The following is a 20,592-nucleotide window of genomic DNA, read 5'->3' as shown; positions in this document are numbered from 1 at the left end:
ACTACAAGCACTAGAGCATGCACTGTGGACTGGTGTTTGTGTTTGTGTTTGTGTTACGTGTGGGTGAACTGAAACGGGACTGTTATTATTTTGGGGCCAACCCGCGGATTATAAATAAAGCAATACACGCCACTGTATTGCTTATCATTGTTTATTGTTTACTGCTGTTTGCCATCAGGCCATTGGATTTAAAAATAAACCACCATTGCACCTGGATTAGCGTTGTTTGTCTGATTATTGATCACCTGCGCCTGCACACTGTTAACCACTTTGCCACAGTATGTCAAATCGTTTTAGATATATCTAGAGAACTGCTTATATATTATCATGAAACTTGCTAATGACATTCTTATTAGTACAAGTTATTAAAAGTACATAATTAGAATATGGTGGAACTATATGCGAGAATACAAAATGCATAGAGACCCAGATATCCTGCGAGAATACAAAATGCATAGAGACCCAAATATCCTGCGAGAATACAAAATGCATAGAGACCCAGATATCCTGCGAGAATACAAAATGCATAGAGACCCAGATATCCTGCGAGAATACAAAATGCATAGAGACCCAGATATCCTGCGAGAATACAAAATGCATAGAGACGCAGATATCCTGCGAGAATACAAAATGCATAGAGACCCAGATATCCTGCGAGAATACAAAATGCATAGAGACCCAGATATCCTGCGAGAATACAAAATGCATAGAGACCCAGATATCCTGCGAGAATACAAAATGCATAGAGACCCAGATATCCTGCGAGAATACAAAATGCATACAGATGCAGATACTCTGCGAGAATACAACCTGTTGCAGTGGTTTGGTGATGGGTTGGGAAGCACTGTAGGTTCACATAAGTCTGTGCATCTTGTTGCGTTGCCCTAAGCCCCAGTTGGACTGCTCAGCACGGAAACTATAAACAAAAAACAGGAAAGAAAAGTTGTGGTATTTAATCCTGGTGTCACCTGTGTATATTGTAGCGATCTGTATTCAGTGTTATGTGTTGTATCATTCTGAGTCGCTATTCCATGTTTTGTCTATGTCCTGAGTGCCTATGCATGTGTATAAAAGCGCCGCTTGCACGCTGCTGTGGGCTGTGTTGTTGTGTGTTGACCCTTGCTAAATAAAGTGTGCTGTTTAGCGAATGAGATCTTGCTGTGGTCGTCTGGTTCCATTTTTCCCTTGACGTTTCATTGGTGATCAGAAGCGGGACAGAACAAAAAGCGTTGAGTACGAAGAGAGGGAGCCAGTGGGAGACCTAACCGAAGCCGGCATGCCATTACAGCTCAAGTGGATGCCAGCAAAGGAACAGAGCTTCTCCAGAGGGTGGTAGCGGAATCAGGTCGCCTCGCTGGATGGAGAAGAGGAGCAGAACCCCGAGGCAGAATGGCAGGGCTCGTCCAGGCAGGTCAGCGGAACAGGAGGGAGCACAGCATGACGACGCAGAATGGCACGATGACGCAGAACTGAAGGGCTCGTCCAGCCAGCAGAAGATGCACCGCACCTCACCCTGACTGATGGTCGCAGCACTGAGGACACGACAGCACAGCTGGCAGGGCAGGGTCCAATCCCCCCCAGAAGCAGCTGACAGCACCACGACTGTGCCTGCAACCTGGCGGTGGCATCCTGGGAGAGCACAGCCGAGGGGATGGGACCCAGCCCCCCCTGGAGTAGTAGACTGCACACACAACTTCCAGGGGCCAGCTATAGGCTGGCAGCGTCGGCGTCTTCATAAGCCTACACTTGGTTGGGCCCTAATTGCATCTTAATTACTTTACCAGTTGTTGGAGGCTGGGAGGGGGAAGGGCAACTTGTTACAGATAATTAACATTGCTACAGGGTTCAGACCTTATTTAGGAAGAAGAGTATAGATGAGACGTGGCATGTAATGAAAAATATTCAAAGCAAAATAACTTTTTAGCCTTGAGAGAAAACGGCACATCAGCTTCTAATTAATATTGATATATTACACTATGTAACACAATTTTTGTTCCTGGGTAGTAAGTGTTATTTCCTAATTGCTTATGCCTCAAAAGTATAGAAAATGGTTATTATTCCCCACAAACTTTGCTTTTGTGACCAGGACAGTGATATTTTGAAATTTACCTATTTCCAATGAGAAAACAGGCGAATTTGTGTCTTTTCGTTCACATAAAGTCAGAAAAAAACAACATATAAATCCAAATTAACATGTATTTATACTAAAGTAATACAAAAATGACTACAAAAGATTTAGAAGTGAGTAGTTTTTCAAGATTTACGATTATACTGTAAATCACTTTCACGAATCAGCCCCCAAATGTAGTCTCCCATCATGTTCTCGTTATACTGTCCTTGGTAGCGGCGTTCAAAGTCCAGTATACCCAGCTCCTGGTCCAGGCCCTGGTACTCTCCCGCCTAGACTACTGCAACTCCCTCCTGGCTGGCCTCCCTGCGTCCGCCACCCGTCCGCTCCAGCTCATCCAGAACTCTGCTGCCCGCCTGGTGTTCTCTCTGCCTCGCTTCGCCCACGCTACTCCACTACTCCGCTCGCTCCACTGGCTCCCGATCACCGCTCGCATCCAGTTCAACACTCTTGTACTAGCCTACAGATGCCTTGACCAGTCTGCACCCAGCTACCTCCAGACCCTCATCTCTCCCTACACCCCCACTCGACCTCTCCGCTCCGCCTGCACTAGAAGACTAGCTCTACCACCGCTACGCTCCCCTGCCTCCAAAGCCCGCTCCTTCTCCACCCTTGCTCCGCAGTGGTGGAATGACCTTCCTACAGATGTCAGGACTGCCCAGTCCCTGACCACATTCCGGCGCCTCCTTAAGACTCACCTCTTCAAAGAGCACCTGTAGAACTCCTCTGTTTGTATCCTGGGACACTATCACCCTTCATGTAAATGTGCTTTATTTTGCTCTTATCAGCCCCTATTTTACTGCATTTAATCCTGTACTTCAGAATACTGTAATCTGCCAAGTTTTTAACCTGTAGTACTTTGTATTTAATCACATCCTGATGTAACTATCACTATTTAATCATATCCTGATGTAACTATCACTATTACCTGCTGTATTATTGAATTGTGGTTTGTCAAACTTGTACTTTACTTGAACAAAAGTTATTGTATTTCTTGCTCTTATTGTATTACTTGTATTGTAACGCTTGAAATGTTTTTGCTTACGATTGTAAGTCGCCCTGGATAAGGGCGTCTGCTAAGAAATAAATAATAATAATAATAATAATAATATCCTGGTGGAAGCGCTCGCCTTGCTCCTCCGAGTACGCTCCCATGTTCTCCTTGAATTTATCAAGATGAGCATCAAGGATATGGACTTTGAGGGACATCCTACAGCCCATTGTGCCGTAGTTCTTCACCAGAGTCTCAACCAGCTCCACATAGTTTTCGGCCTTGTGATTGCCCAGGAAGCCCCGAACCACTGCGACAAAGCTGTTCCAAGCCGCTTTCTCCTTACTAGTGAGCTTCTTGGGGAATTCATTGCACTCCAGGATCTTCTTTATCTGTGGTCTGACAAAGACACCGCCTTTGACCTTTGCCTCAGACAGCTTAGGGAAGAAGTCTTGAAGGTACTTGAAGGCTGCCGACTCCTTATCTAGAGCTCTGACAAATTGTTTCATAAGGCCCAGTTTGATGTGCAGTGGTGGCATCAGCACCTTCCGGGGGTCCACCAGTGGCTCCCACTTGACGTTGTTCCTCCCCACAGAGAACTCGGTCCGCTGTGGCCAGTCCCGCCTGTGGTAGTGCGCCTTGGTGTCCCTGCTGTCCCAAAGGCAAAGATAGCAGGGAAACTTGGTAAAACCGCCTTGGAGACCCATCAGGAATGCCACCATTTTGAAGTCTCCTATGACCTTGATGCCATCTCAGAAAAATGCAGATATGTATCCACTTAGGCAGCTGGAACTAAACTGAACTGGTGGGCTTAAGGCCCCTGTATTTATACTACTATTTATATTACTGGAAAGTTCTAGAAAGTTCTAGAAGTTACTCCAAGTTTACTCAGCACTGAATCTATCTGGAATGTTCTGGAAAATAGGTAAATTTCAAAATATCACTGTCCTGGTCACAAAAGCAAAGTTTGTGGGGAATAATAGCCATTTTCTATACTTTTGAGGCATAAGCAATTAGGAAATAACTCTTACTACCCAGGAACAACAACAAAAAAAAAATTGTTACACGGTGTTATCAAACACATAATTGAAACTTTGTGTAATAAAATTAAAGTGTTGTGGTTGTCCCAGACTGGTATTTCCTTCTATCATTTACAATTTTTCTGAGATAATGGTCAAATGTTCTTAAAACAGTTGCTGTTTTTTTTTTTTAACACATTAATAACAAAAGTGTAACTGTTTTGAGAAAATTCAAGGACGTTCAGTAAGGTTGAATAGGTTTTTGAAATGTAAAAATAAACTCAAACCCTCAGAAGCAACATCATTTATCAAAACATGATTTAAATTGAAGAATCAAATATACAGTAGTGTGGTTTTTTTAGTGCAATAAATGCTGTTTTTATACTGTGCAAACATTTACATGTTTAAAGTGTTTGTTATATAAATGTAGTTATTTAACACAAAATATATGTAACTATACTAATGACAACATACAACCGCAAAAGTTCTCTAAATCACACTCATTTATTGATTTATTTATCTTAAAGTTAGCAGTGCTTATAGTTTTGTTACACACATAAATTTGGATAAATCAATCATAAGCCATGCTTCCTAAACCCAACTGTGTGGCGTGTCAGTTGCGGGTAGGAGGCGAGCCCGTACTGACGTCAGCGATCCTTATGAAGAGATTTATGTGGTGGAATGTGGGGACTTGTAGCTGTTGGAACTACATTGCCTCGAAAAGGTGAAATAAATCTAAATTAAAAGTCTCAGAAAAGAGCACCTAATCGAACGGTAAGTACCAAACTTAACAAAAACGACGAAAGGGTGCTGGAACAGTCTGGCGATTTACAAGAGAAAACTTCTAAAAAGTGTTTAAAAATGGAGGGTTTGCTCGCGGAAAAGGGAGAGGCGCTGTCCAGGGCTGATTTAATTTTAAGCACAAGAGATCGGGTTTCTTAGAGAGATCAGTACCACGGCTAACACAAAAAGTCGAGGTACAAGTAAAAAAAAAAAAGTTTTCAAATACATGTTAACTTTATAAGACTGTGTTTAAGCGCATTTCGCCTGATTAGTTATTTAATTGAATTTGTTGAAGAGTGTCTGTCCAGTTTCCGGAAAGGGGATGTTTACTTTGCCGAGTTTGGAGCAGTCAAGGAAAGGGCCCTGGAATCAAGTTGGACAGCGATTTTTTCCGAACTCGAGATCACTTATAAAAAATAGTTTTTTTTCGATTAGATAAGTATCTGTTGTGTGTTTCTGGAGGGGAGTGTCTTGCTAAATGTACTAATACATAATTGTTTACTGTTTAAGACTTGATAAAAAGTTTGACCTTGTGGTTGGGCGAGGGGAGAAATAATTCCTCTAAACGAAAAGGGTTTCAAACGAAAAAAAAAAGCCTTAGTTTATATAGGAACTTATGTGATCTGGCGTGGTTAACTTAAAAACCGAGTTGCATTCGTCTCATACCACGCAAAAAGCGTAATAAAGTATTACAATTTAACGTAAAATAGAAAGCGACCTAAATATGGGAGATTAACAAACAAATTAATTATTGATTTGAACCTGTGAGTAGTTTAACACCATAACGCTATGTTTTGCCTGTTTTTTCTAAGTGTGTTTCATGTGCACTGTACGGTCTTGTTAGTGCCGTTTGGAATGCTGTAAAATGGCCGAAAGCACATTTCTAACATGCAAACGCAAGGGCCTAATTTCGGATAGTCCGGAAAGTTTTTACTTTGTATTTGTCCTGTTTCACTTAATGTGAGCACAAACTAACAATGGTGTTTGCAGTTTAGCACAAGGGGCGGGTGGGGTGTTAATGCACGTTTTAAGTACACGAATGCAGTTCTAAGAATTTAATTGCATAATAAAAACAATGTCAATGGTTATAAGTAGGTGAAATGTTCTCCAACTTACTGCAGTGTAGTCGTTAAGCGTGCGCGGGCGCCCCCACCCCTCTCAACCCCCTCAACCCCCCTCTCTTTGGAGAGAAAAAAAAAAAAAACAGCCACAAGCCGTATGTAAAATTATGTAAAGTAATACTTTAACCATTTAAGCTATTTCATTTGTTATTTAAAGATTCACATTTTAATATTCGTTAGTGTTGCATCACAATTCTAAGCTATATGCATTCACTAAAGATATTTTTGCATTTGTGTGTTTCCAGTGTCGTTTATGTGTTATTTATGTATTTTTTATTTTTTTTTGTATCTTCAGGACACTGGCATGGCTGCTCAAATTGGACATTCAATTGGGGCCAGCATGTTTTCCTCAACAATTGGAATGCCATTAAGTGACGACATGTATGGCCTCAACGAACTGCCCAAGACCAACCTTCCAGCACCTCAGCTGGTTATGCTGGCAAATGTTGCTCTCACTGCTGAAGTTGGTGGCTGTGAATATCTAAATGAAGATAAGCAGATGGCAGAGCTGAAGACTGTGGGCAATAGCTTGTCCGACAGCGAGGAGGATGAGGAAGAAGATAATGATGATGATGATGATGATGATTATGAAGGAGTGCCTGAAGATGAAAGTGAACCAGAAATGCCTGCAGAAATTCAGAAAACAGTAGGATCAGACAAGGACAGTCTTACCAGCTCGCCCCAGTCTTGTTATTCAATGATAGACTTGCGAGGCAAAGAAATCTTTGGGTGCTTTGATGACAAAAGCAAAAGATCCAAGCCTTTCCGCTGCAAGCCTTGCCAGTTTGAAGCAGACTGCGAAGAGGAGTTTGTTCATCACATCACAGTCCATAGTGCCAAAAACTTCATTGTGCAAGAGAATGCTGGGAAGTCAGCACATTCCAAAGAACCAGAAGATAATTCTGAAGATGGAGAAAACTGCAAAGGCCCAATTCGCTGTGATAGATGTGGGTACAATACCAATAGGTACGACCACTACTTGGCTCATCTGAGGCATCACAACAAAGCCGGTGATGATCAACGAGTGTTCAGGTGCACCATCTGCTCCTACACCACAGTCAGCGAGTACCATTGGAAGAAGCACCTGAGGAACCATTTCCCAAAGAAAGTGTATACATGCTGCCAGTGTTCCTACTTCTCAGACAGAAAGAACAACTACATTCAGCACATACGGACTCACACAGGTATGGTTACTGATAGATTCATTTGAGAACCATGTTCACAGACTCCTTTAACTGATTTCTAATCAGATTTCTGGGAGGATGTAAGAAATGCAGTTGTTGTGTAATGTGCAAGATGGCAACTCTCACAGTAAATTGGTTACTAATCCTAACTCGTGGTTACTGGGTTCCTTGTATTGAGGTTATTGCTTTGCCTGTCACAACAAGATTAGGTAAATGTGAATAACCAATGTTCTTCAGTTATATAGTCACAATCCCATAATGAGAGTCCTTTACTCTAACATTGTAATCATGGCTTCTGAAAAAAAAGACAAATAATGAACTGGCTAGCAGAATTTACTTGATCATTATAAATCTTATCTGAAATTGATCCTCACTAATCTGTAAAGCACTCCAATGTATGTATTAATTCATTTATTACTGTAAATACTTCTTGGAAGAAAGTCACTTAAAAACAAAAATACTGTTTTAAAGAAATCCTGTTCCCCTTTCTAAAAAAAAAACAAAACAAAAAATTGCATGAGCAAAGGGGACATCAGTATGCAACTTTAGCTTTTATGATGTATAAAAATTATAGTTCTGTAGAAGACAGGGCAGTAGTGTATATATACCTTTGAGACCTTATTCAAGAAACTTTAACTTGCACTTTGCAGTACTGCTAGGGATCTTAAAACCCTAGCATAATGAGGCAAACTTTTCCAATCACATTGTTGTGAAACCTGTATATTAAGGTGAGTACCCTTGTTTTCCATTACTGTGTCAATAAATTCACATTTTAACCCTATTTGTATTTTAAGATTATTTCTTATTTATTTAAATCAAAGTTTCTCATTAGCAAATAATCCTATGCTTGTGTTTTTTGTTTTTTTTGTGAATCTGTGCAGCAGATTGTTGTCCAACTCCCCTTACACCTATTGAAAAACTGTAATCATCTGAAATGAAGGTCAGTTGTTTGCTGAGGCATCAAAGCATATTCAATTGCCTGCCCGAAACAGCTTCTTTTCATTCAGACTGTTTAAACTGTTTGTTTAACCACGTGTTATTTACCCTTTGTTTATTGATTGGCTAAATGGTCTCTGCAGTCATTTTAGCCATGCTTTCTTCCACTGTAATGTAAATGCTGTGATAGTCAGTGTGCACTCAAAACAACAGACAGTCGGGCTGGCACAGTTTGAACCAGACTGCTCTTTAGCAGTACCAGTGCAGTACGTGGAAATGTTCACCACGAGATAATGGTAATCGCAAGCCTGAATTAAGACCTGGCTAGAAGATACAAAGCGAAATACCGTTTTTATTTGTCATTTGAGATAACCATTGGAAAGTATTGCTTAATTTTTTCAATTCCTTTTTTTTATTGTAAAAAATAAAAACAAGAATACTGTTTTAAAGAAATCCTGTTAGTTTTGTTTTGTTTTGGTTAATGTAAGGTGCTTTTATGGCCTCTAATTTCACAAAAAAATTTATTATTGTAAAACCTGGTTTAAATGAATTAACTATGGGATTTATTTTTATTTTATTTGTAGGTGAACGTCCCTATCGGTGCATACACTGCCCATATTCAAGCTCCCAGAAAACTCACCTGACCAGACACATGCGAACACATTCAGGTTAGTATTAAGAAAATGTACAGTATCCTATTTATGCCCTCAAATGTGGTTTAAAGTAAAGCAGATTAGCTTAGCGACAGTAATTAGTTTATTGTCCCAAAAACATGTTTTAAATTTGTGTATCCATTCAACTAAGAAGTTTTATATGCTTAAATCAGTATTGAAACTGAATGATTTTCATAGACTTATTCCACAGTGCCTCCATAGCTTTGAGCAATAAATTAGATATTCACTAAGAATATGTATTAAAACATATGTATTAATAGTAATTGTATTAAAAGTAATTGTATTTCACAACTACTATTGTCTTTCTCTCAATCAGTCTACTTCTGTGTTGGCTATAATCCCCTGTGTGTGTGCACAGCTGCCCATTTCACATGTTTGGAGTATTATTATTTATTTCTTAGCAGACGCCCTTATCCAGGGCAACTTACAATTGTTACAAGATATCACATTATTTTTACATACAATTACCCATGTATACAGTTGGGATTTTACTGGAGCAATCCAGGTAAAGTACCTTGCTCAAGGGTACAGCAGCAGTGTCCCCCACCTGGGATTGAACCAACAACCCTCCAGTCAAGAGTCCAGAGCCCTAACCACTACTCCACACTGCTGCCCACGTGGAGTAGTGGTTAGTGTATAGAGTGGTGTTTTATTAATGGTCACTGAATGGGTAGTGGAGTCGCCTGTATATCGGACATACATTTTTACATCCTGAAAACAGCTCATCCAGTTTATTAAAGGTGTCATGGTAGCCTATACTTGCAATGAGACTGGTCTCTTAATGTTTGGGGGTAATGAAGGCTATATAAACAGAACAACTTTGCCTAATCTGATTAAACTTTGCATGGACATTTATCTGACTTCTTCACACTACAGACACCCGATTGGCTGAGCTATTGTGGGTACTATTTGTTACAAGAAGGGTAACATTTTGTATACTCTTTTCACAGCAGTGACACCTGATTGGCACCTGAGTGTATTATTCTGACTGTGCTCTGGCTGTTGCCTATTTTTTTTTATGATACTGACACCTGATTTGTGTTAAGAATATCCCTAGTGGGAAATATGCTATTCAGTCTTATAGAATAAATGATACCAGTATATTCTTATTATGGACTTTTATAGAAGAGAATTTATTATAGAATTTATGTACATAGCCTCTGTTCATCACTATGTTAATTTGCATTTTCTATCGCATTCAATGCATTCAGTGGACCAGTTGGTTATGGATTCCAGTCACTTATTAAAAGTGTAAGCTGGCAGTTGTTGGTATGTATTTTTATACTTGGTGTCTGATACTTTTCTGTTTACCAGTAAACCATCTGCCAAATACTGTATGAAAGTGGTTATTCTAAAATAACTCAATGATAGCTTTGAAGCAGTTACTTGTTTTAAATCATTGACAAGGTATTCCCTCTTATTACAAATTTGTGTTTGTGCTGTAAAAGGTGAATTGAGATTAAAGTACAATGAAAACCATTATACTTCTAAATACTGTTAATTTTGAATTGTAAACCATTTTATTTACATAAATATATTTTTATTTTCTTTAAACAGGTGAAAAACCATTCAAATGTGATCAGTGTAGTTACGTGGCCTCAAACCAGCATGAAGTCACCCGGCATGCCAGGCAAGTTCACAATGGACCCAAACCATTAAATTGTCCACACTGTGAATACAAAACAGCAGATCGCAGCAACTACAAAAAACACGTGGAGCTCCATGTTAATCCACGACAGTTCCTATGCCCAGTCTGTGACTACGCAGCTTCAAAGAAGTGTAATCTGCAGTATCACATCAAGTCAAGGCACCACGGCTGCAATGATATTACGATGGATGTGTCAAAGGTGAGACTGCGGACCAAAAAAGCTGAAGCAGAGAATTTATTTGAAGGAGACCTTGAAGAAGCCAAAGATTGGCAAACAAATTCTGAGGAAGATCAGGAAAAACACTCGAGTATGAAAACAGAAAAAGAAGAGAAAAAGGATGAGGTCCAAAGAGAGAAAACAGCCAGTTCCAGTACCATGAATCAGATCACTACCCGAAGTCGTAAGTTAAGTAAGGAAAACAGTAAAGCAAGCAACAAAAGGCAAAATACATCTGAGAAAACGGAAAAATCTGAAAAGCTGGTGGTCCGATCTGAAAAGCTAGCAGGGAAATCTGAAAAGCTGGTGGTCCGATCTGAAAAGCTAGCTGGGAAATCTGAAAAGTTAGCAGGGAAATCTGAAAAGATGGTCCGATCTGAAAAGCTAGCTGGGAAATCTGAAAAGATGGCGGTCCGATCTGAAAAGCTAGCAGGGAAATCTGAAAAGCAGGTGGTTCGATCTGAAAAGCTAGCTGGAAAATCTGAAAAGATGGCGGTCCGATCTGAAAAGCTAGCAGGGAAATCTGAAAAGCAGGTGGTTCGATCTGAAAAGCTAGCTGGAAAATCTGAAAAGATGCCGGTCAAATCTGAAAAAATGGCAGCAAAATCTGAAAAGATTGCTATAAAATCTGAAAAGCCGGTGGGGAAATCTGAAAAAATTGCACAGAAATCTAAAAAGCTGGCACGGAAATCTGAAAAGCTGATGGAGAAATCTGAGCAACTGCTGGGCAAGTCTGAAAAGATGGCAGAGAAATCTGAAAAGACCAAAACTGGAAAAAGAAAAGCAGATGTAATGGATTCTGCTGAAATGAAAGAGGATGTTAAATGCACATCCTCCATAGCAGAAAGAAAGAAAAGGAAAGTCACTTTTAAAGACATCAATCCCCAGAAAAGAAGTGGTCGGAAGGTCAACCGTGAAAAGTTCAAGAAGCGTATTTCTGAACAAAAATCATCTGGTAAAAGAAAACCCCCCAAAAACAAACTAAGTAAGAGAACATCTAGCCCATCCAGTGTTAAATTAAAGAAGAGGAATAAAAAGATCAAGAAGCAGCAGTTGGCAGGAAGGAATTCAACTGAAAGAAAAACTGAAAAGGTTGAAACAAATGAACGTATGGCTGATGATTCTCATGATCTTACACAAGTTCAAAACCAGTTGATTGCCGAAACTGAGCTGCCAATCATCCGTGACGACGACCAGACTTCTAAAGGAGAAGCGAGCGTGCTGGATATGGAATTGACTGAAGTTCATGAAGACAAAATAACCGAAAATACCAGCGAACATAAAAATATTATAGAACCTGCCGAGGACCATCGGTGTGAAGAAGCCAAGATTGCACAAGAGTTGGAGAATGAAACAAATGAACCAAAGGAAGCTGTTGAGAGCCAGCGCAGTCATAAGCAAGATGAGTCCCACAAAGAGATAGCCGTTGAGCCAGACAGGGTGGCCATAGAAAGTGATTCAAAAACTGCTGATCCTTTAGAGATCCCAAAAGTTGCTCTGGAGCTTCCTTCTGTAACTGATAAAACCCCAGTTGAAAGCATGGACGTGGAGGAGGACGAAGGCATTCACAGCCATGATGGGAGTGACATCAGTGACAGTGTTTCTGAGGGGAGCGATGACTCTGGGTTAAACTCAGGAGTGGGCTCGGCTTCAGAAGTGACCAGTACGGTGGCGAAAGCAAACCCAGAGGAGACCAGACAAGCGCAGGAGAGTTATGTTTGTATTTTCTGTGATCGTATGTTTGCTGTGGAAGGTGAATATAGGAGGCATCTTAATCGCCACTTGGTAAATGTCTATTATCTTGAGACAGCAGCAGAGGAAGAGGACCAGTAGGCAAACCTGTGGTCTGAGGGACATACACAAATATCTCAAACTCAGACTGGTGGTGGTGTTGCTGTTGCTTTACTTCCAAGAACTTTTGCTTATAATTTTTTTCCTTTTTTTTTTTTACTGAAACAATGCAGGTTGTAGAATTATCCAAGACGCCTGTATTCCATTCATGTATTTATCTTTTGGAAGTTGCTTACTTTAGCAGTTCAATGCAGTTTCAGTTACTGCTGGATGTTTTGCAACTAAAGAAAACACATTAAATATCTTTGTTAGTCTTGCAACTTTACATTTCACTGAACAGATTTTTGTTTGATTTCAAAACAGTCGTATGAAAACCAGTTTGTTTTCCATATAAAAAATATTTTTCTAGATATATTGTTCAGTTCTTTAAAAGTGAGCACTTTTCAGTTCTTTAAAAACATTTCATACAGTTTGTGTATCAAACATTTAAATCTGTTGGTGCTATTATCTATGCAGTGTAGTCAAGGAAAAAATATGTATATTTTAAACTTTCTTTTTCTGTTTAGATTTTCAGAAATGATGCTTGCAGGTTACCTCAAATGGTAAACATCTGTATGTATGTTTATTAGGCAGGTTATTAGCTTGTTAAAATGAACTGTAAATGTTAATTTCACTGATCAAATTGTTGGGAAAAAATGAGAGGGTTCTGGGATTTTATTATGGTTAAGTAGTTCTAAAGTATGAGCAGTACAATGTTGTTCAATATTCCAACTGGTTTATTAAATACGTCATTACCTGTTAAAATACTATGGCCAGATAAATTCTGCATTTTTCACACAAAGCCTGTTTTTTGGCCAAAAGATAATTAATTGCAGCCATTTCATTTACAGTTCATTGAAAGAAAAGATAACTTTCTGAAGCAAACAATGCAGTTTGTGTGTGCGTGTGTAAAGTTTAATACCTATTCATTCTGTGAAACATTCAAGAGGTAATTACAAACGTTCACCTTCTTTGTAACTAAACCCAGATTTGAAATATACCACCTCAGTAGTGGTGTATATTCATCAGAGGTATTTTAAACCATCTCTAAATATTAAAAATATATATTTTTAATATATAGGAACCATCTTTTTTACAGATTTCTCTTTTTCTATGGATAGAGAAAAATGGGTTTTTTACTTTTGTGTGTTGAGAATCAAACCCAAAGATTTTTTTTTTTCTTGTATTTTCCTGGTTTTATATAGCATGACCATTGTAAATAGACATATCGCTTCGGTAGTGTGATGATAAATAGAATATTTTTTGTGCCTTTTGACAATCAGCTTGTTTGTGACTTTTTTATTTTTTATTTTTAATAAACCCATGTTCCCTGCAGTATGTTACATTACAACACTGTTCTTTTATTGCAGTAACTTTCAATGTTAGCTCAATATTGCTACACTGTATTTGTATGTAGAAAAGTATTTGTATTAGACAGCTGTTTTCCTTGTCATTGACGGACTCGCGTTTTTTCAGCTTTTTATTCGCTGTTGAAGACATTGGTTGTCCATTCATTCCTCCAAGAGAGGCGCTTGAATGAGGAACCAAACATGAGGGAATGCTACAATGACTTGCTCTAGTGGCATGATCGATGATGCTATAAAAAACGAAATGCTGCTGAAAGTTAAATGAATCATAGAAGCTTGTATACAGATCATTTAAAACAAAATAATGCCTTCAGAAGTTAATTGATTAAAAGTTGCCTTAATATACAAAGCCCCCCCCCCCGCTCTCCCGGCCTCATTACAGAATTTCATGCTCAGGTTGAGTTCAGAAACAGTAAAAAAAAATGCTGATAAACCAGATTAAAAAAAAAAAGTAACGTCATCCAAATACAAAGGATGTAAAGGATTAATTTAAATACTGTATTATGAACATGAAAGAAAATGTGTTAATACGTATTTCCTTTTCAGTTTGGTTGATCATGTTGGACAACCTATCTAAAGCAATGTTGATTATTTAGCTAAGCCAGTGCAATATTGTTCAGAGTAATACCAAAGTAAGTAGCTGTAGGATAAAATATATTTTTCCTCATTTGGAGGAAAGAAAAGCATTAGAAGTATATTAACTTGTGCATGCAAAGTGGCATTTATGTCTTGTGCTCTAGCATGGTTGAAAATGAGAATCTTGGATGATTATTCACGTTTATTAAACTAAATATCCTAACATTTGCTCATTGTACATTTGTTATTGTATCCCAATGTAGGTCATTGTAGCTTTTCTGAAGTTAGAAACACTGTACCTGTTTTTCATTTATGTATTACATATTATGCTTATATTCAAAAAAATATATCTGTAATTTCCGGTTGCTGTCTTCCTGGTGTAAAATGAAACGGTATCCCTTTTCTGTGGTGTAATTAACAACAAATAAAATGATGTTCACCTGATTACCGATCTAAAGACTGCTAAATATCAGGTTGTAGTATAGAAAGTCCACATTTTCATTTACAGCATTTTGCACCAGTTGCCTGTTTATAAAAGCATTGCATTGTTACAGAAAATATTAGACAGTACCAATGTTACCTTCTAAAGAGCATGTGAGGATTCGGCAAGGGTAGTGCTCAGACCCCCCTCCTAGTGAACTCAAAACCTCGCTGAAGGTTTAAAAGTTCAGATAGGTGAATGCTTACTGAAACAATTAGCATTGGGTACTCCAAATTACATTTTTAAAGAGAGCGTGCATATTTTAAGTAATTTATCGTATATCAAAAAATTATTGGATTTAAGATTAAAGTATGTAGTTATCACATTTAATTGTGTTTTAAAAAGTAGATAATTGGACTTTTCTAAGCATATCTTTAGTTACCTTTTTTATTAAGAGGTTATTGGCATGATCTAATGATGGCTTTCAAGGAGAATTTTTTTCAAAGTGTGTAGCCTATTGCCCTGTTTGTTTTTGTTTTTTTTAGTATACGTTTGGTGAAAAAAAAAGGGATATTGGATCATTTGCTTCAGAGCATTGAGCTATCTGGTGTACAGAACTGTTCCTTGCTGCAGATAAACACTGTGTTTAGTTTTTAAATAAACGCTAAAGCTGGTGAATTAAGTGTTTTACAGGTTTTTGTTCCAGTACCCATCACTTAATGTTACTGTAGTGCACATGAAGTTAAAGAAAGTGGTTCCTTGAATGAAAACAAACAATTTCCCAAACTTCCATATAGCCAGTATGTGTATTTAGTTTCCTAATAAAAACATACTATATCTTTATTCCAAATGAAGATATGCAGACTATATTTAACATAATTTTAAATTGTATAATGCCCTGTCCACACTGTGCCTTTAAACTGTATTAAAAATGCTAAATATGGTTAGCCTCTACGCAGTGTTTAATACTGTACACGAGACCACCTCAGGTAGTCTTGAGTCCAGTTCTAAATTAGATCGCATTAGGTGGTGCGGTTTGTCAGGAGTATGGACTCTGTAATAACCAAACATCATTTTTTGTGTATCTTCCCAATATCCCAAAATGTTTTCTGATATGTTTTGGCACGTGGACGTTACAAATACAATACGCAGAACAGGCGTCGGAAGGAGTTGAGACCGACTATCAATACTGGGTCTTGTTGAAAAATGGAGAATCATGGAGCAACATCAGATGCCAAAATTGGGGCACACTGATATCTGGAGCGATGAAATCGGTCAAGAAGAACTTCAGAGTTCAAAATGAAACACACATTATGACAAAATGTATCTTGTGTTTTTAAGAAACAAAACCATAATGTTCATGCTAAGAAGTGCAATGTCTTCCATGGGCATGCGCTCCATATTTGCAAGGTTGTAAACAGACAGTGCATGGTGGGATACTATCGTATTAAGTCCCACAGTCCATTGCGCTGCTAGGAACTGTAACCAGACTATTTTAATAGTGTTCACACAAGTTAAGCCCAATGAAACAGTACTTTAGCTTTAGGCCTTAGACCTTTAAATATGCGTAGCCATCCCAGATTCATTAATGATTTGCCTCAGTATTGCCCATACATCACACTTTCATTTTTACATACTGTATATCTGAGAAGTGCTACCCCACATGTGACTAAACCTGGTAAGCACACTCCAGCACAAGTCATTGAGAGTATCGCAATCTGCGGATATATGGAGGCACTTGTCTGGCTGCACTTTAGTATGCATGTCAAACCGATTTCCAATAGTCTCCTACTGTTAAGAGGTTAAAAAAAAAACAAAAAAAACCCTCTGCTGGAGAAGGCGGGTGCATTAGACAAAATGTTTGTCTTTTATTACTTTTATTTAAAAAAAAAAAATCTGATTAAATACCACGTTCATAAATACACAATTCTGCACACAAAAATCAGACAATGAATGCATCATTGACTCAAGTGAAGCCGTTATATTTCATTCCCCCTATTACAGGTAATACAAAACTTCACTTGTGTTCTTTGTTACCTATAACAAACTTTGTGACCTCGTATGTTCCTATTGCTTTCAGCACAGGAACTAATAGTAAGAAAATGTTGAAGTGAAAAAGTCTGGAAAAGCATTAAGAGACTATTGCTATGCTAAGAACCTTGTTTATTACTCGAATACAAAATGCAAAGAAAAGGCTCTGATATAAACAGGTGTTCTGAAAATCTGAGCCTCTCCTCCAAATGAGCTACCTTCACAAACTGCATGCATCAATCCAATTTTTGACATCATATGACACACCTCCAGAATTTGAGCTACCATAACAAGGTACAATCACTAAATTGTGTTTTTTTTTTTATTTTAAATTTAGTCGTCGCCAATTTTTTACCCCGATTTTCTCCCCAGTTTAGCATTCCCAATTATTATCTGTATCCTCGGCTCACCGCTCGCAACCCCCCCGCCGACTCGGGAAATGGCGGCTGGAACACGCGCCCTCCGAAACGTGCTCCTGCCAAGCTGTCATTTTTCGCACTGCAGATCCACATCGATGCCACCAGACCTATAGTGCCGGAGGACAACACAGATCTGGCGGCTCCACTGCAGAACCACAGGCGCCCTCTCGGCCACAGGGGTCGCTGATGCGCGGTGAGCCGTGAATTCCCCTGCCGACCTAAGCTCTCCCTACACAGGCAGCGCTCAGCCAATTGTGCGCCGCCCCCTAGGAACCCCCGGTCACGGTCGGCTGTAACATAGCCTGGACTCTAACCTGCGATCTCCAGGCTATAGAGCACATCCTGCACTCCGCGCGGAGCGCCTTTACTTGATACGCCACTTGGGAGCCCGATTGTGTTTTTTAAGATACGGATTTATGTAAATTGGAAAAAAACAGTTTCCATAACAAATCATTTGCAATCGTCGTTGTGCATATTATATTATTCAACTTACGATAATACTGAGAAAAAAAAAAAACGTAAATGTGAACTTAAACTGAGTGTCTTAGATCAGAGGTTCTCACTTTTTCTGTTAACGGACTCCTTTTCAATCTTTTTTTTTTTTTTTTAAATCGAGAGGAATTAATTCTTTAATGAAAAAAGCGAGCAAAAATGTCTAACTATAACAGCTTTAGTGGATTACAACCTGTACATTTCAATCAAAATTCAGGGTAGCCCATTTGGAGCAGTCATTTCTGCTTCTCCAAATGAGCTTCCTCGTACTGTTCTATTTAGGTAGCCTATTTGGAGGGGGAGATCTAGATTGTCAGAACAACGGCAGTACTTCGGGTCTTTGTTCCACACAGGCATGCTGTCTCTTTGAGGTCTTACATTTTAGAGCAGGGTTTCCAAATCCTGGTCCTGGGGACCCACTGTGGCTGCTGGTTTCATTCCAACTAAGTTCTCAATTACTTAAACCCTTAATTGAACTGATCAATTAGCGAAATTAGACCTTTTACTTGTTTTCAGCTCAAACAGTTTCAAGTTAGCTGTAAGCTGAGTGAGTTTGGTACGTAATTTCTCCAGAATTCTACAGTAATTTATCTTGTAATTCATAATAATGCACAGATTTGCAGTGGACAAAGCAAGTGATTTTTCAGCACTGATAGCTTGACCAACAATGTGAAAGTGTGTGATAGCTTGACCACAGTCAAAAACTTCTCATACACCTCAAACCAGAAGGATTCATTGTTGCTTGTTTCCAGGTCTTGTTAGTTAAATTGGACCACTCTCACTCAGTTTGCATTGTGTCTCCACATATGGAATGGAACTGTATATAGATTATAGGCTAAATACTACATAATTTAGCTGTAGAATTTCTCTGATTTTTAAAAAAAATGTAAATCAAGAGGCATACACAATCTGCATTTTTCCAATTTTCTATTTTCAATACGGTACAGAAGTGTGCATGTGTGTACTATGGAGGGGTCAAGTGTAGACGGGACTTATGGTAAAAGGCATGCACTATTGGCTACTGCTGTAGTCCATCACTGTCAAAAGACATAAAATCCCCCCATTTTTAGATGAAGACCTCTCATATCTGAATACCCCCCCCCCCCCCCCAAAGTTTCCCCCATGCAACATTTCACAACATGGTCTTATTTGAAGTGCTTTTTAAAACCACAAAAGTAACGACAAAAGCTAAGGTTTATAATTTTAAAAAGGCCAACTATGAGGGAATGAAGCAGAGACTAACAGAAGTAGACTGGAGCAAAATAGAGAACACTTCCACAGAAAAAGCATGGCTATTTTAAAAAAATGTAGTACTAGAAGCGCAAAACAATTACTTCCCAAAAGTAGACAAATCAAAATCTAAAACAAAATGGTCAAAATGGTTTAATAGATCAATTAAAAAAAATATCCAGAGAAAAAAACACACTTTACAGAATGTTTAAAAGGGACCAAGAACAAAGAACACAGAATGAGTACTTGGAACTGCAAAGGCAAGTCAAAAAGGAAGTTAGAAAGGCCAAGAGAGAGATAGAAATCAACATTGCTAAGGGGGCTAAAACCAATTCAAAATGTTTTTCCAATATTATAACAGCAAGAGAACATTCAAGGAGGAAGTAAAATGTCTCAGAGACACAAATGGCAAAATCATAGATGAAGAGAAAAAAACAGCAAATATATAAAATGATTACTTTTCACAAGTTTTTACAAAGGAGGATACGGACAAATCGCCCCACATGCTGACCTGTTCCTATCCAGTTTAAAATAACTTTAGCATAACAGAGGCAGAAGTGTTAAAGGGGCTAGGAGCTTTTAAAATAAACAAATCCCCTGGGCCAGATGAGATCCTCCCAATAGTACTCAAAGAAATGAAGGACATTATTTACAAACCGCTAACCAAGATCATGCAACAGTCTCTTGAGACAGGGGTTGTACCAACAAATTGAAGAATTGCAAACGTAATACCGATCCACAAAAAGGGAGACAAAACTGAACCAGGTAACTACAGACCAGTAAGCCTGACTTCTATTATATGTAAACTTATGGAAACTATAATAAGATCCAAAATGGAAAAATACTTATATGTCCTGGGAGACATGGTTTATTTAGATTAGGCATATGACATGGTTTATTTAGATTTCCAGAAAGCTTTTGACAAAGTCCTGCATAAACTATTATTTCAAAAACTGAACGCAGTAAGGATTCGAGGAAATGCATCCACATGGATTAGGGAGTGGTTACCATGTAGAAAACAGAAAGTACTGATTAGAGGAGAAACCTCAAAATGGAGCGAGGTAACCAGTGGTGTCCCACAGGGATCAGTATTAGGTCCTCTGCTATTCCTAATCTACATTAATGATTTAGATTCTGGTATAGTAAGCAAACTTGTTAAATTTGCAGACGACACAAAAATAGGAGGAGTGGCAAACACCATTGCAGCAGCAAAGGTCATTCAAAATGATCTAGATAGCATTCAGAACTGGGCAGACACATGGCAAATGACATTTAATAGAGAAAAATGTAAGGTACTGCATGCTGTAAAAAAGGCAAACAAGATGCTTGGGTATATTGTGAAAAGTGTTGAATTTAAATCAAGGGAAGAAATGTTAAAACTTTACAATGCATTAGTAAGACTTCATCTAGAATACTGTGTTCAGTTCTGGTCACCTCGTTACAAAAAGGATATTGCTGCTCTAGTGCAAAGAAGAGCGACCAGAATTATTCAGAGTTTAAAAGACACGTCATATGCAGACAGGCT

At 38.7% G+C, this 20,592-nt stretch overlaps 1 protein-coding gene across 1 annotated transcript; it reads left to right on the top strand.

The window, feature by feature from the left end:
- The first annotated feature begins 4,744 nt into the window (after positions 1-4,744).
- Positions 4,745-15,573, top strand: LOC117421273 (RE1-silencing transcription factor A-like). The gene is made up of 4 exons (XM_059031889.1): positions 4,745-4,912; positions 6,338-7,226; positions 8,747-8,830; positions 10,394-15,573. Exons 2-4 carry the CDS (start codon positions 6,347-6,349, stop codon positions 12,532-12,534), a joined length of 3,105 nt encoding a protein of 1,034 aa, XP_058887872.1. The 5' UTR covers positions 4,745-4,912; positions 6,338-6,346; the 3' UTR covers positions 12,535-15,573.
- The last annotated feature ends 5,019 nt before the right edge of the window (positions 15,574-20,592 follow it).

This window comes from Acipenser ruthenus, chromosome 1 (assembly GCF_902713425.1).
Source record: "Acipenser ruthenus chromosome 1, fAciRut3.2 maternal haplotype, whole genome shotgun sequence".
NCBI lineage: Eukaryota > Metazoa > Chordata > Actinopteri > Acipenseriformes > Acipenseridae > Acipenser > Acipenser ruthenus.
This window is presented reverse-complemented; position numbering and strand designations above follow the sequence as displayed.